At 43.1% G+C, this 12,748-nt stretch overlaps 1 protein-coding gene across 3 annotated transcripts in view; it reads left to right on the top strand.

Annotated features, from left to right (window-relative positions):
- Nucleotides 1–3,361: 3,361 nt before the first annotated feature.
- Nucleotides 3,362–12,748, top strand: part of GABRB1 (gamma-aminobutyric acid type A receptor subunit beta1) — a 269,352-nt gene continuing 259,965 nt past the window's right edge. For all 3 annotated transcript variants that reach the window (XM_077815703.1, XM_077815702.1, XM_077815704.1), the window contains exons 1-3: nucleotides 3,362–3,441; nucleotides 3,599–3,690; nucleotides 3,971–4,038. In XM_077815703.1, coding sequence (XP_077671829.1) covers nucleotides 3,362–3,441; nucleotides 3,599–3,690; nucleotides 3,971–4,038 — 240 coding nt within the window. The remainder of the gene's footprint in view (nucleotides 3,442–3,598; nucleotides 3,691–3,970; nucleotides 4,039–12,748) is intronic.

The following is a 12,748-nucleotide window of genomic DNA, read 5'->3' as shown; positions in this document are numbered from 1 at the left end:
TTTTCCTTTTTGCGAATACAGACTAACATGGCTGTTACTCTGAAACCTGCAGACTACATAGTAAAACTTGAGTTCTGCTTAGCTATACCTTAACCAATCATTTTACTGAAATTTAACTAACCAATCCTAACATATTGTAACATGATTATGTAACCAATTATATCCCACCACCTTAATTAGTTTACACCCAGCAAAATTAATTGTACAGCAGACAGAAACAATCGCAGAACCAGACAGAGATTATACAAACAATAGCAAAGTGGGAACTATAATGACAAACAATACAGAAGTGAGGATTTCACATCCCAGCTATCCCAGACTGTCACAGTAAGAGAAAGACCTTACACTGGCAGACAGTGATTTTGATTCTTTCTTTTGTACCTCTATAACTAAGCCAAGTGACTAACCTAAATTCTTAGAGTATAGGCCTTTACAGACAGGCCTGAACATCTTTATCCTAACAATTCCACTTTCCAAATCCCAGCCTCCCACAGAGAAGTTGGAGAAACGTGGTTTCATCTGGGATATGGCCATCCCCTTGTCCCATTTCAATGGGAGCTATCAAAGTTTAATACCCTCGGGTGGAAGATGGTGTATTCTACATACACTGAGGCATTCAATGATACAGCAATTTCATTAAATCAGGCAAAATTCATATGCTGTACATAGCGAGATACATCAAATTGTCACAGGCCAATAGTACACACTACACAAGAGGAGAGACAAGGTGGAGCCCCACATGAGGATGCACATCAGTTGCCAAAATCACCCCCTTTGGAACTCTCTGCAAGAAGGGAATGGAATCACCAGAGAACAGGTCCATTCACTCATGGTAGGGTTCTTGGTGAGTCAACAATACCTCATGATCAGTACCAAGTACAAGGGATGGATTAAGTGCAGTCTCTGGGAGAGATGAATTACCTGTTTCCCACAGTACAGGTTCCACTTAGCACTAAAACGATTTTATACTCAGATATTCAAGAAGTTAAAAAATTGCAGTTAATGTGAAGAAATATGTGAACATCCAGCTGGAGCATGGATTCTCCTTAAAAGAGATTCTTCTCCCCATAGCACTTCTCCACCTTTTAGATGGTTGTGAACAAAAGATCATTATGAAGTCTGCAGACCCTTCAATAGCGTAATTTGTTGAAAGGACAGCATGCTTCTTCAGAAGCCTCTGGAAGCCAATCAGGTGCCATTAGCCTGCAAGGGAAGATCAACAAAGCATGTCCCTTACCACAACAGGAAATGTGTGTCCCTCCCACAAACTACAGGCTGTAATGATCAGTCCATGACAGCTCCAATCACAGGCCACATATCAGATCATTAGTATACCCAGTTTTATAAATTGAGCCGACCACCATCTACAATAGTGCTGTGGGTGTCATGAAGGCCATGGTGCTGATGGAACTAGGTGGGGGAGAGGGGGCTGCCGCAACCCCTGCTTGAATAACAAACACCAGATATATGGTTTCTATCATCAGCACCCTCACTATAAAAATTGTTCCAGCACCCATTAAAACCACCAGCTGACTCAGACAATCCACCATCCACATCAGTTATGAAGTCACTGAGCTACAGCACATCAAACAAAAACTACTCCTACTTTTAGGCAGAGATGGGTCTGTACCCCTAAATTGAAAGCATGTGCCAATTGGCCTAGGCCATAGTGTTTGGATCCAGGATTTTGGTTCAGCCCATTACAGGAATAGGGGGCATTTGCTTGATTTGGATTGTGATCTAAACTTCTCCAAAGTCTAGGAATGCTCAGGTGCAGGGTGCTTGATTTGGGACTGGTGAAAAAAGAGTTTTATTTTTTAAGATGGAGCAAGAAACCAAAAAACCCCAGTTTAGCTGACATTTTTAGAGGAGCTCCGCTGCAGTACCTGGCTTTGGCAAAGGTTTCTTCCTCCCACTCTTGTGTGGGTTTGCAGCGGTTTAGTATAATGCCGACCTTGTCCTTGGACTCCCACTCCGCTGTGACAGGCGCCCTTGGAGGGACGTTTTGCCCAGCGTTTGAGCTGCTCAGAACTCCTCCGTGCTCTCACTGTCTATTTGAGAAACAAGCCGTCCCGACTGATCACTTGCTTCAAGTATGCATATTCATGTGCCCTGGTGCTCAGGATCCTTGACCTCTCTGCCTTGGGTATCAAACACCCGAATCAGCAGAGGGTGGGCGTTATCTTTTACCTTGGTAACCCCACTGGGAAACTCCGAGGCGACTTGTTGCCCTGTGACAATGATTTCTGCAGTTCACATTCGGGAGAGGAAACAAACAAACATCGAGGCGCAGGCAGCCTGGGATCCCGGATCCCGCAAGCACCTTTGTGCTGTGGTGAAAGGGGGGCGGATTGTAGCCGTCGCATTGCTCTTCATCAATATTCAAGAAATGTCTGGAAGGAAAAGAACAGACTGAGCCCGCCCCCCGCCCTTCAGCCTTCTCATGCCAAACCCGCTGGGAGCGGTGGGGGTTGGCGGTGTGACATCTGGGCAGTCAGTACGCGCCCGCACTGTGTCCAGCTGTGCCGCAGCAGCACGCCTGTTGCAGTGTTGTGTCTCCCCAAGGTAGACACAACACTGTCTCCTCACAGGGTTCCTTCCCAGGTGTGCCTGCCACCCCTCGGGAGCCGCATGAGCTATTCCTGGTGATAAAACACAACTCAGGAACAAAACCCAGGCAGGGTGCAGGCTAGCCCCGCGTGCGGAGGGCTGCGAGGAAGAGAGGTAGTAGCGATCAGGCGTGCCACGCGTTTGCGGATGCCTACCGCGGCGGGGCGGATACTGGCCCCTTGTGTGGTGGCTGTAGGTGTGGGGAGCCGAGTGGCGCTCACGTTTGTGGAGCCGCTGTTGCCCATGTCAGTTACAACAGAGGCTTTTGCTCCCGCCACAAACATAATCGGAGCACAGCTGACGGGCTTGCTGCTTCTCTCACTCCACCCCACCCCTCCGCCCCCCATCAGAGAAACCGTGACCCGCTCTGTCCCAGAACACTTTCCACGGCCGGCCATGTCCCGAACAATTCCCTGGGGTCTGAGCTCCATCCAGATCGACAGCCTCCGGTTGCAATGTGCAATCGGGGACTGTCCACACTAGATGCCAAAGCAGCGCCTGGTTCTGTCTGAGCCCACGACGCTGGTGCTTTTCTGATCTGCTCTGAGAAGCCTGGCTGAAGAGACCGGGAACTTCGAGCGGTTTGGCTCTGTTGACGGTTTTACACAAATTGCTTTCAAGGCGAAAGGTGTCTGGAGATCAAGCGAGCTCCGCGCATGCGTTGGTCTGTTGGGAATTATTGCTCTGCCTTGGACTAAGTTGCATTCCTTGGATCTTCGCAGAAAAGCCAATTCTTCAGACAGAGTTAGGGATGTGGACAGTTCACAGTCGAGGGTATTTTGGGATTCTCTCGCTCCCCGTGATGATAGCCATGGTCTGCTGTGCGCAAAGGTGAGCGTTATTCTCCGGGGTGCTCTCTCCGGGTTGTGTCGGTGCGTATGCGGACTGTTGATCTCATTGTTTTGGGAGGTGTACGTGCATTTGTTTTTCTGTCTGCCGGCAGTTTCTAGCCTTGATTCTCAATCCAATCCGTCCTTCTTCCCTTCAGCGTTAATGAGCCTAGCAACATGTCATATGTGAAAGAGACAGTGGACAGATTGCTCCATGGATACGACATTCGCTTGAGGCCAGACTTTGGAGGTAATTTGTCAGTCTATTTCAACGTGTAGCACAACCGTGTTGCATTTCCTGTATCAGAGGGAAACGTCAGTTCAAATGCAAATTAGTCCTTGCAAATGGTTGTGGGCCAATTTATGACCAAGGACACACACCAACACACATACTCACACCCCCCCGATGCACCCCATTTACACATGCAAACACACACCCATGTATATATGCCGCTACACAGCCAGGCACAGGGATGGTGTTTTTAAATGCCTGTGATGTGCATAACAAACCCCCCTGTTTCTCATTAAAGGTGCTCCTGTTGACGTCGGGATGAGGATAGACATTGCCAATATAGACATGGTCTCAGAGGTCAACATGGTGAGTACACGCTCTGAATTAAACCAGAGCTCTGAAATTGGCACATTTGGTACCTGTCCCTTAGAGTTTAGTTGCGGGGGAGAGGGTGTCTCAGACTCGTATCTGTGCAGCTTTCTCTTTCATGCCAGAGCAAGGGACGGGGAGCGGAGAGTTACATACGTTGAGTGCTCTTTGGAGACGAGCTGTTGATAGCTGCCCTGGGGAAACCTGTTTGGGACGAGTTTACACAGTACCTTCTTCTCCTTTCACGTCCTTTTAAAATAGGGCACGGCGCCATCTGCCGATCATTGCGCCTTACTGCCTTTCAGCACCGAGGACAGCTCCACGCTTCCTCGCTCTCTCAGCCCTCAGAGCCCTGGCCCGCTGGAGCCGGGAATAAATAAATAAATAAATAAATAAATACAATAAAAATAAAACGCATATTTGACACCATGACAATGCTGCATTTGTGGAGTCTGGGGGGCGGGGTAAGGACAACCATGCTTCCCTTGGAAGAAATAGCTACAGCTAAGGCAAGCTGACTGTTGACTGGTCAGGAGACAGAGATCCTTTGCCTTGGCAAAGGTTGCTAACAGCCTTCAAGAAAAGAAAAAGGGCGGGCGGATGGTGGATTTTGCGTGTGTCTCTGTATGCAACTTATAGAGCTACATATTCAGACAGCAGGAGCAGAAATCTGCTCTGCTTGAACCGCCCATTTGCTGCTGGAACCCAGAGGCACCTGTGGGGAGGGGCGAGATCGTTGTGTTAGGAAGCTAGAGGGCAAAGTATAGTCTGTTTATATTTTAATCTCCTCTTGTGATTTGGTGCGGAGGAAATAGTCAAAGCAACAGTAGCTGCTGCTAGGCTGTCTGCTAAGCACCATGTTCTGCATAAGCAGCAATGCTGCTGAGACTCTGGGCTGGCAGAATTGGTACTGCTTGAGACAGAGCAGAAGCCTGTTGATTTCCCTCTAGCATATCAGGGATCTCTTGCCTGGGATCGGTGAATTGTAATTGCTGAATGGCTGACAAATCTTAGCTGTAATGTGATTACTCCACACGCAAATATGTCCGTGAGGATTTTAACAGCAAGGAGGGGTTAAAGGGGGGGGGTTGAAAGGCTTCCATCACGTTTTAGCTCGGTGTCCAATCTCTCATAAAGTGCCTGCTAAAAGCAAACAGTTTGATATTGCAGATTGAATCACATACTTTGGAGTAGCAGGGTTAAGAGCAAATGTCTGTGTAAAGCAATTCAGGGCTGCTAAAAAGAAAAGTCATTTGGAATATTTCTATAATTTGAATATACTTAAATCAGAATTTTGAAATTGCTCACTGCATTTAAATATATGTAATATATAAGGTTTTTGTTTTACTCTTTGTTTTCACCCCAAGTCAGCTATACATATTTGAAATACTAGAAATATTCAGAAATATTAAAGATTCCTGGTACATATTTCTGACAGATGGACAGACTGAATTTCTCTGTCAATTGATTTAGATGGTAGAGATAAAGGCTGTTATAAAGAACGAACATCACCTTCACAAACTAAAAACTTCTCAACATAAAAGCAAAAAAAAAGAAAACTAATGCTGGAAAGTGCTTTTTTCATTGGGAAAAAGAAAAAAGTGTATACATGAAGGAAGCTCCACAGCTAATTAGCAAAATTAGAAAAATGAAAACTGGTTGAGAGTCAAATAAAATGCAACTTCAGACAAAGATGTGTGCTACATTGTACTTGATTGCGTTAATTTCATTGCTGAGATGATTGAATTATAATAGTTATGAATGCAAAAGTAAAGCACAGAATATCTAGTGCTAGGCTGGTTTCACATTCTCTTCCAATACTACAGAAAATGAAAATCAGTTGGAACTTTTAATCCCATCAAAATCATTTCTGATTAATATACTTAAAGGGCATTTTGGTGTGTGTGTGGGGGACAGTCTCAAATGAAAATCTAAAGTACTTTTTTCCCATCTGAAGAGGAACATCTATGCAACTAAGAGGAACTGGATAGCTGTGCTTTGTTTTGATACCAGCTGTCAGTTTATTGAAATTTCACAAAGCACTAAGACATTTATCAGTCTCAAATTAATTTCCCTTTTCCTAATATTCCTGCAGTCTAATATTTATCACTGGAATGCTTTAAAAGATAGTATTTATTTCTCTTCAGATTTATTTTTACTACTCTTAACTGTATATCTTAATTTTCTGTTGTTGAATAAATATAGTTGTTATATTTATTTTAGTGTCACAGTTACGTTGTAAGTTCTTTGGGGCAGGGACTGTTTTCACCATATGTGCTGTGCACAGCACAATGGATCCACAAATGGGACATAAAAGTCATATCTTAATTCAGATGTTAAGTAATAATAAACAGTAGGTCGGAGAAGGGAAAACACAATGGACAGGCTTTGCAAATTCTAACTTGCAGAGTTCCTGCTGAACTTTCCTTTCAAAGAGAACATGTTAGTGACTGTGCAGATGGGGTGGACGAAAGAGCACATAAACCTTGCATATGTCAAGGATAAGCAAGGAGTACAAACCCTATCCTCACCCTCAAACCATTACCTGGGAGCAAGGTCAGACTCCCCACACTAATCACTGAGCAAATCATCCCTTCTAACATAATGGCTACCTTAGATGATGTGTCCACCCGGGCCATGACTTTATGTTGACCTCCTTTTCAGAGGTGCAGGAGCAAAGTGAAATTAATGCCAACACTAATGGTACTAAAGTCCTTATCCTGAGAGGTGCAGAGCATGCTGGATCCTCAAATGGGAGTTTTGAGTTAGGGAGCCAGGCCACAGGAGGCACTCTGTGCTGTGCAGGGTCAATTATGTTGTATTTTCCAGCAGTATTTCCACTTGGGGCTGCATAGAGCACGATCCATAATGTGTCTGCCCTCCGCCAGCTCCTCTCCCTTCCCACACAAGCAAAACAGAGTTTGCAGATAAAAACAAAAATTGCGGGAGTTGCACTGACACAACCATTCTGATAATGGGCTCTTTAATCTAGCAGAGAAAGGTATAATATGATCCAATGACTGAAAGTTGAAGCTAGACAAATTCAGACTGGAAATAAGGTGTAATTTCTTAACAGTGAGGGTAATTAACCACTGAAACAATTTACCAAGGGTACTGGTGGATTCTCCATCGCTGACAATTTTTAAATAAAGACTGGATGTTTTTCTAAAAGATATGGGGAAGTTCTATGGCCTGTGTTATACAGGATATCAGACTAGATGATCACAATGGTCCCTTCTGGCCTTGGAATCTCTGGATCATAGATTCATAATCTATGAAAAAACTGATAGGACTGGAGACTCTTCACTCAAATGTTGGCTTTCCTACTTTTCTATCTCCATCTTGCTTTACTGTACTTTGCAATCTGACTTACTATAGTGAAATAAACTTAAATTAACTTATGGATGGTCCAATGGTTACAGCCCTAGCCTGGGACTCAGCACTTCTGCAAATCAAGCCACTTAGGTGCCTTGCTTTAGATACCAAGTTTTTACAACCTGATGCAAACCTTCACATCCTCTTTCTATTTATGCTTAGGAAATATTAACTGAGATTCTGACAAATGCTTCAAACCAGATAGCTATCCTTTTGTTTTCATTACATTTCCAAGGCCAACAAGGTGGCTCTCTTCACATTTTCAAAATGCTTGAGCCTCATTAGCTAACTTCGGACCCCATGCCCTCTTTCCATTCCCTCTGCTGCTGCTTCCCCATGCTAAATTACTTATTTATAAACACCTACTTTCAAAGCTATTTAAAAACATTTCTAGCATAATAAGAACCAGCAGGGTTTTTTTGTTGGTGGTTTATCTATTCTCAAAGTGGCAGCAATGAAGTTTCCCTCTTAGGAATTATTAAGCCTCGGGTAGCTTTTTCACTGGGGAATTTAATTATGGCCTAAGAGTAGTATTACTGCTTGAATCTAAACCTATGCTACAGCCCTGATCCAAAGGCCACTGAAGTGGAGGAAAGCCCATGGAATATATATCACTATATGACTTTGTAAGACCCATTTCCAATCTAAACTGTGCCAAATGGTGATATTTAGCCGCCACCCTCAGTAACAGACTGTTTGTAGCCACACTGCCCCAGGAGGTGTTCAAGGAGGGGTTATGCCTCTCGTATCACTGTGGAGACGACACTGTGCTTTAGATTGGTGCACTCTCCTCTGCTTCTACTGCAGGGCCCTGGACCCACCTCCTTCCTGCCTCACTTCCCTTCTAGCACTGGGAACCTTGGGGATGCACTGCGAGAGCAGTCCCTGTGCTCTTTCCAGTGCAAGTCTGCAGCTCGGTCTGGCCCTGTATATTTTTTTTCAAGCTCCATAGATGTTATTGGCATGACAGGTTATACAAGTGGTGCCAAATAAATTAAAACCATGCTTCCTCCCCCTCTGTGGGCCCAAGTACAGGCCTGTCACAATCTGGACCACAAGCAGAACAGTCACAAATATTTTGAAAATGTCCTTAAATATCAGAAGTAAAATGTAAATAGTTTCACCCTGGTTTTTAAAGGCACTGAGATCCAGATCTTCAAAAGTATTTAGGCACTTAACTCCCATCGATCTCAATGGCACTTAAATAGGAATGGAGTTCCTTTGATAATCTGATCCTTTGTGGAGCAGTGTTTGGGCATCTGGCACTGCTCTGAATTTGGCTTTGATGGACTTACCATCACTGTGGGGCTAACAGCCTGGTTACTGTATCTGCGTGAATCCTGTTTCCAGACTTGCTGCAACTTTAGCTTAGACTCTAGAAAAAGGACTACTGTGAACTCTGTGCATACCATCAGGAATAATAGACTGTTTGTGCAGCTTGCCCAATGATGGAGCCTTTTGAAAATATACCCTTCTATTGTGAAACATCTCACCCATTTGGGTATTGAAACTTACCCGGCCTTGGAATCAACCCTGCTGGTATTTTCCCAAAATTACTTATTTTATGTCTACTCAGCTTCTTTGGACTGCATTGTTCTATAGTTATTGTCTTTAGTAGTTTAATAACACTACTGCTACACTTAGCTTCTACAGTGACTTTCATGTTTCAGAGTAACAGCCGTGTTAGTCTGTATCCGCAAAAAGAAAAGGAGGACTTGTGGCACCTTAGAGACTAACCAATTTATTTGAGCATAAGCTTTTTTCATGCTTTGTGTGTATAAAAAGATCTTCTATACTTTCCACAGTATGCATCTGATGAAGTGAGCTGTAGCTCACAAAAGCTTATGCTCAAATAAATTGGTTAGGCTCTAAGGTGCCACAAGTGACTTTCATATAAAGGATTAATCCAAGCATTCGTTCTCATGCCCCCCCTGTTTGGGATGTAGGTATGTTGTATTATACTCATTTTATAGGTGGGTAAACTCCGGCACCGGGAGAATATATGACTTGCCTTACATTAATCAGCAAATCAATGGCAGAGGCTGAAGTGGGACCAGTAGTACTGGCCCCCATTCCCTTGTTCTAATCACTGTACACACTCCCTCCTTCCCTAATGTACCATGAGACACGGTTTAATGGGTTTATTTTTGCATCTTTGTTATAGTAATTGAAATTTACAAAGTGTTTCCTTTCAAAACTACAAGGTGACCCTTTTGCTTTGTCTCAGTTAATGATGTTTGACTAATTTTCCACCATGACAGAATTCTTATGAAAGTATATTAGACCTTTACATGAATATGAAATGAGTTCATTAGGAACCATGCTATGACAAAATCTATTAAGTTTCTGTGACATGATTTGTCTGGTTTACTGCCATACCTTGACCCAAGTTAACAAAACAGGCTGCTAATACCAAAGAATACGTCTGGATAGTATGATGCATGGTAGCTGTGTTCAAGCTTCAGGGCAAACAAATGAAGAGTGTATATCTATATCTACCAGAAAATGGTCACTAAGAAGTGGGCCTCAGAAAAGAATCATTCACATGCAATAAATGAGTTAAAATGTTACCTCCAAAAGCTTTCCCCAATAGTCTCCATTCAATGGCACAGAGGTCAAAGCATTACAAGAGTAGCAAAAAATCTTAGTTACATGTGCTTGTAGAGATTTGAAAACTCATGTATGATATAAAAACAAACACAGACTTGTTTAAACCACGATTTGAGGACTTCAATAGCTCAGACATAGGTGAGAGATTTTTCGCAGTAGTGGGTGGGTGAAATTCTGTGGCCTGCATTGTGCAGGAGGTCAGACTAGATGATCATAATGGTCCCTTCTGACCTTAGTATCTATGAATCTATTAATCAAATATAATCATGTTTCCATAGCTTGTAGGGTTCAGTTCCTGATCTACAACACTGAAAATACTCTCATGCTAGAGCTTCTATACTGGTACATGGCCCTGATCTAGCAAAGCGCCTGAGCACACGAGTAGCACTGTTTAACTCTGGCAGCACCCAGGAAGGAAACTGTGCCATCAGAATGAATGAGGATGCTTTCAGGGTTCTTATGTTAGGTATATACTTAAGGGACCTTGCTGTGTCAGGATCGGAATGACTAAACTCCAGCCATTGGGGCTAACCTTATCTAATAAGTGGATTCCTAGGGCTTAAGACTGGACTGGCCTTTTCAGTTGGCAAGAGATACTCCTCACTGGAATACTATCCACTACCTTACAGAATGCTAGGAACCATTAGGAAAGGGACAGATACTAAGATGGAAACTATCATAATGCTATTGTATAAATCAATGGTATGCCCACACCTCGAATACTATGTGCAAATTTGGTTGCCCCATCTCAAAAAAGATATATTAGAATTGAAAAAAGTACAGAGAAGGGCAACAAAAATGACTAGGGGTATGGAACAGCTTCCATGTGAGGAGAAATTAAAAAGACTGGAACTGTTCATAAGAACATAAAAACAGCCATACTGGGTCAGATCAAAGGTCCATCTAGTCCCGTATCCTGTCTTCCAACAGTGACCAATGCCAGGTGCCCCTCCCCAGAGGTAGAGTTATTGACTCCGTCCTGCCTTATTGCTGTATATTGTTAGTAAGTCATAGAGAAGCACTTGATGGATGTAGTGAGTACACACATTACATTCCCTGATACCTTATCAGGAGATGAGTCCCTCCAGAGTTGACTGACAGGAGTGATTTTTAAAGTTTGGCTCTGTCCTGAAAAGTGGCTGAAAAGATGGCATCGTGGGGTCCCATGATTTTTATCTTTCAGTGATTCCATAGCAAATGTGCTCAGTTTACACAAATAAAGGTTTGCTTTCATAACTGCCAGTCATGCAAACTTAGCCTGCATTCCAAACTTACAACGGAGTTCTTTCTGGCTAAGAAGAGAGAAGTGGAATAAAAATCTTTGTCAGAAAATTAAGCAGATATGACTAAATCTGGTCAAGGAGCCCCTCTGTTGAAGAAGAAGGAACTCTCAGTATAGGATTAGAATTGTGAAATTCTTTGGGCCTATGTTATACAGGAAATCAGGCTAGATGATCATAATGGTCTCTTGCAGCCTTAAAATCTGTGAAGGGGCCATTTCTTTCAGGCCTTTTATTGCTAATCATAGCACTCTAAAGTTGAACATCTGAAACGGAAGTGTCCCAGGTGAAAGTTTCAGTATGGAGCTGATGCTTTTAGCACAGAGATGAAGCCCATTGGGTGGAAGATTCCACCACATCGCTCCCATTTCAATGATATCACTGATTAAGGAGTTGGGATTCTCATTTCCAGCAAAGGAAATACTGTCTTATCCAGAGACTAGGAACTTGAACCAACTTCTAGTCTCTCCAGGCAGAATTTGGGATGGCAAAAATACTTCTCTCAACAATTACACTGTTACTTATTTTAAAAAACAACAAGAAGGTCTGGAACCGCACAGTAGTTTAGTACAGCACTATGGCTGTGGTAACTACTATAAATATTGTGGTCCTAGCAGGGGAGAAGAGTCCCAGAACCCCGTGGTATTACTCTTTACATGTCTTGTGACCTTGTATAACTCAAACTTTCACCTGTGGCATGGGTGTTTACTGTGGTGCACCAGGCTGACTTGTCTGTAGAATAGGTGGCGCTTGTGTGCAACTGGCTTATGAGATGTTCAGGGCTCTACACTCCCCATAAGGTCACAAAATAGAGACTTTCAGTGTCTGTGATTCTGCAGGAGATTCACAGAACTTTTTATCTGTGATACCTATCCCCCACTCCGACCCCCGACCCATTACCGTAATCTAAGCACTGCACAATCTTTTATGTATTTTAGCTTCACAACATCTCCGTGGGCTAGTCAAGAACTAGCATCCAGTACAGCATCTGGAACACAGGGAGATGAGGGGGTTGCCCAAGGTCACACAGGAAGTCTATGACAGAGCAAGGAACCGAATCTGAGTCTCCTGAGTTCCAGGCTAGCACCCTTGTCACTACGAACTTGAAGCCAAGTCTCAGCAAGTTAAAAAATACCTGTTCAATTATTCTGTAAAATTATTTGGGGTGGAAATACAATTGAAATAACAGAGACTAGGTTTGATTTGCTATTTTGGATATTTTTTATAATATTACCAGTCCAGTACCTCTAATACTATCAAATAAGTAACTACTATACTATGATCATTAGTTAGATTGTAAGTACGATCTTGTTAAAAAAAGTACAAATTTTGCAAAAACTCTTCATATTATTTTCATTGGCTTTTCAAAATTTCATTCTCTTCTCCTCCATAAACCCTGCCCCCCCAAAATAAACCATTTCAACCAGCTCTAACTGTAAGCT

This window comes from Eretmochelys imbricata, chromosome 4 (assembly GCF_965152235.1).
Source record: "Eretmochelys imbricata isolate rEreImb1 chromosome 4, rEreImb1.hap1, whole genome shotgun sequence".
NCBI classification, from domain to species: Eukaryota; Metazoa; Chordata; order Testudines; family Cheloniidae; genus Eretmochelys; species Eretmochelys imbricata.
This window is presented reverse-complemented; position numbering and strand designations above follow the sequence as displayed.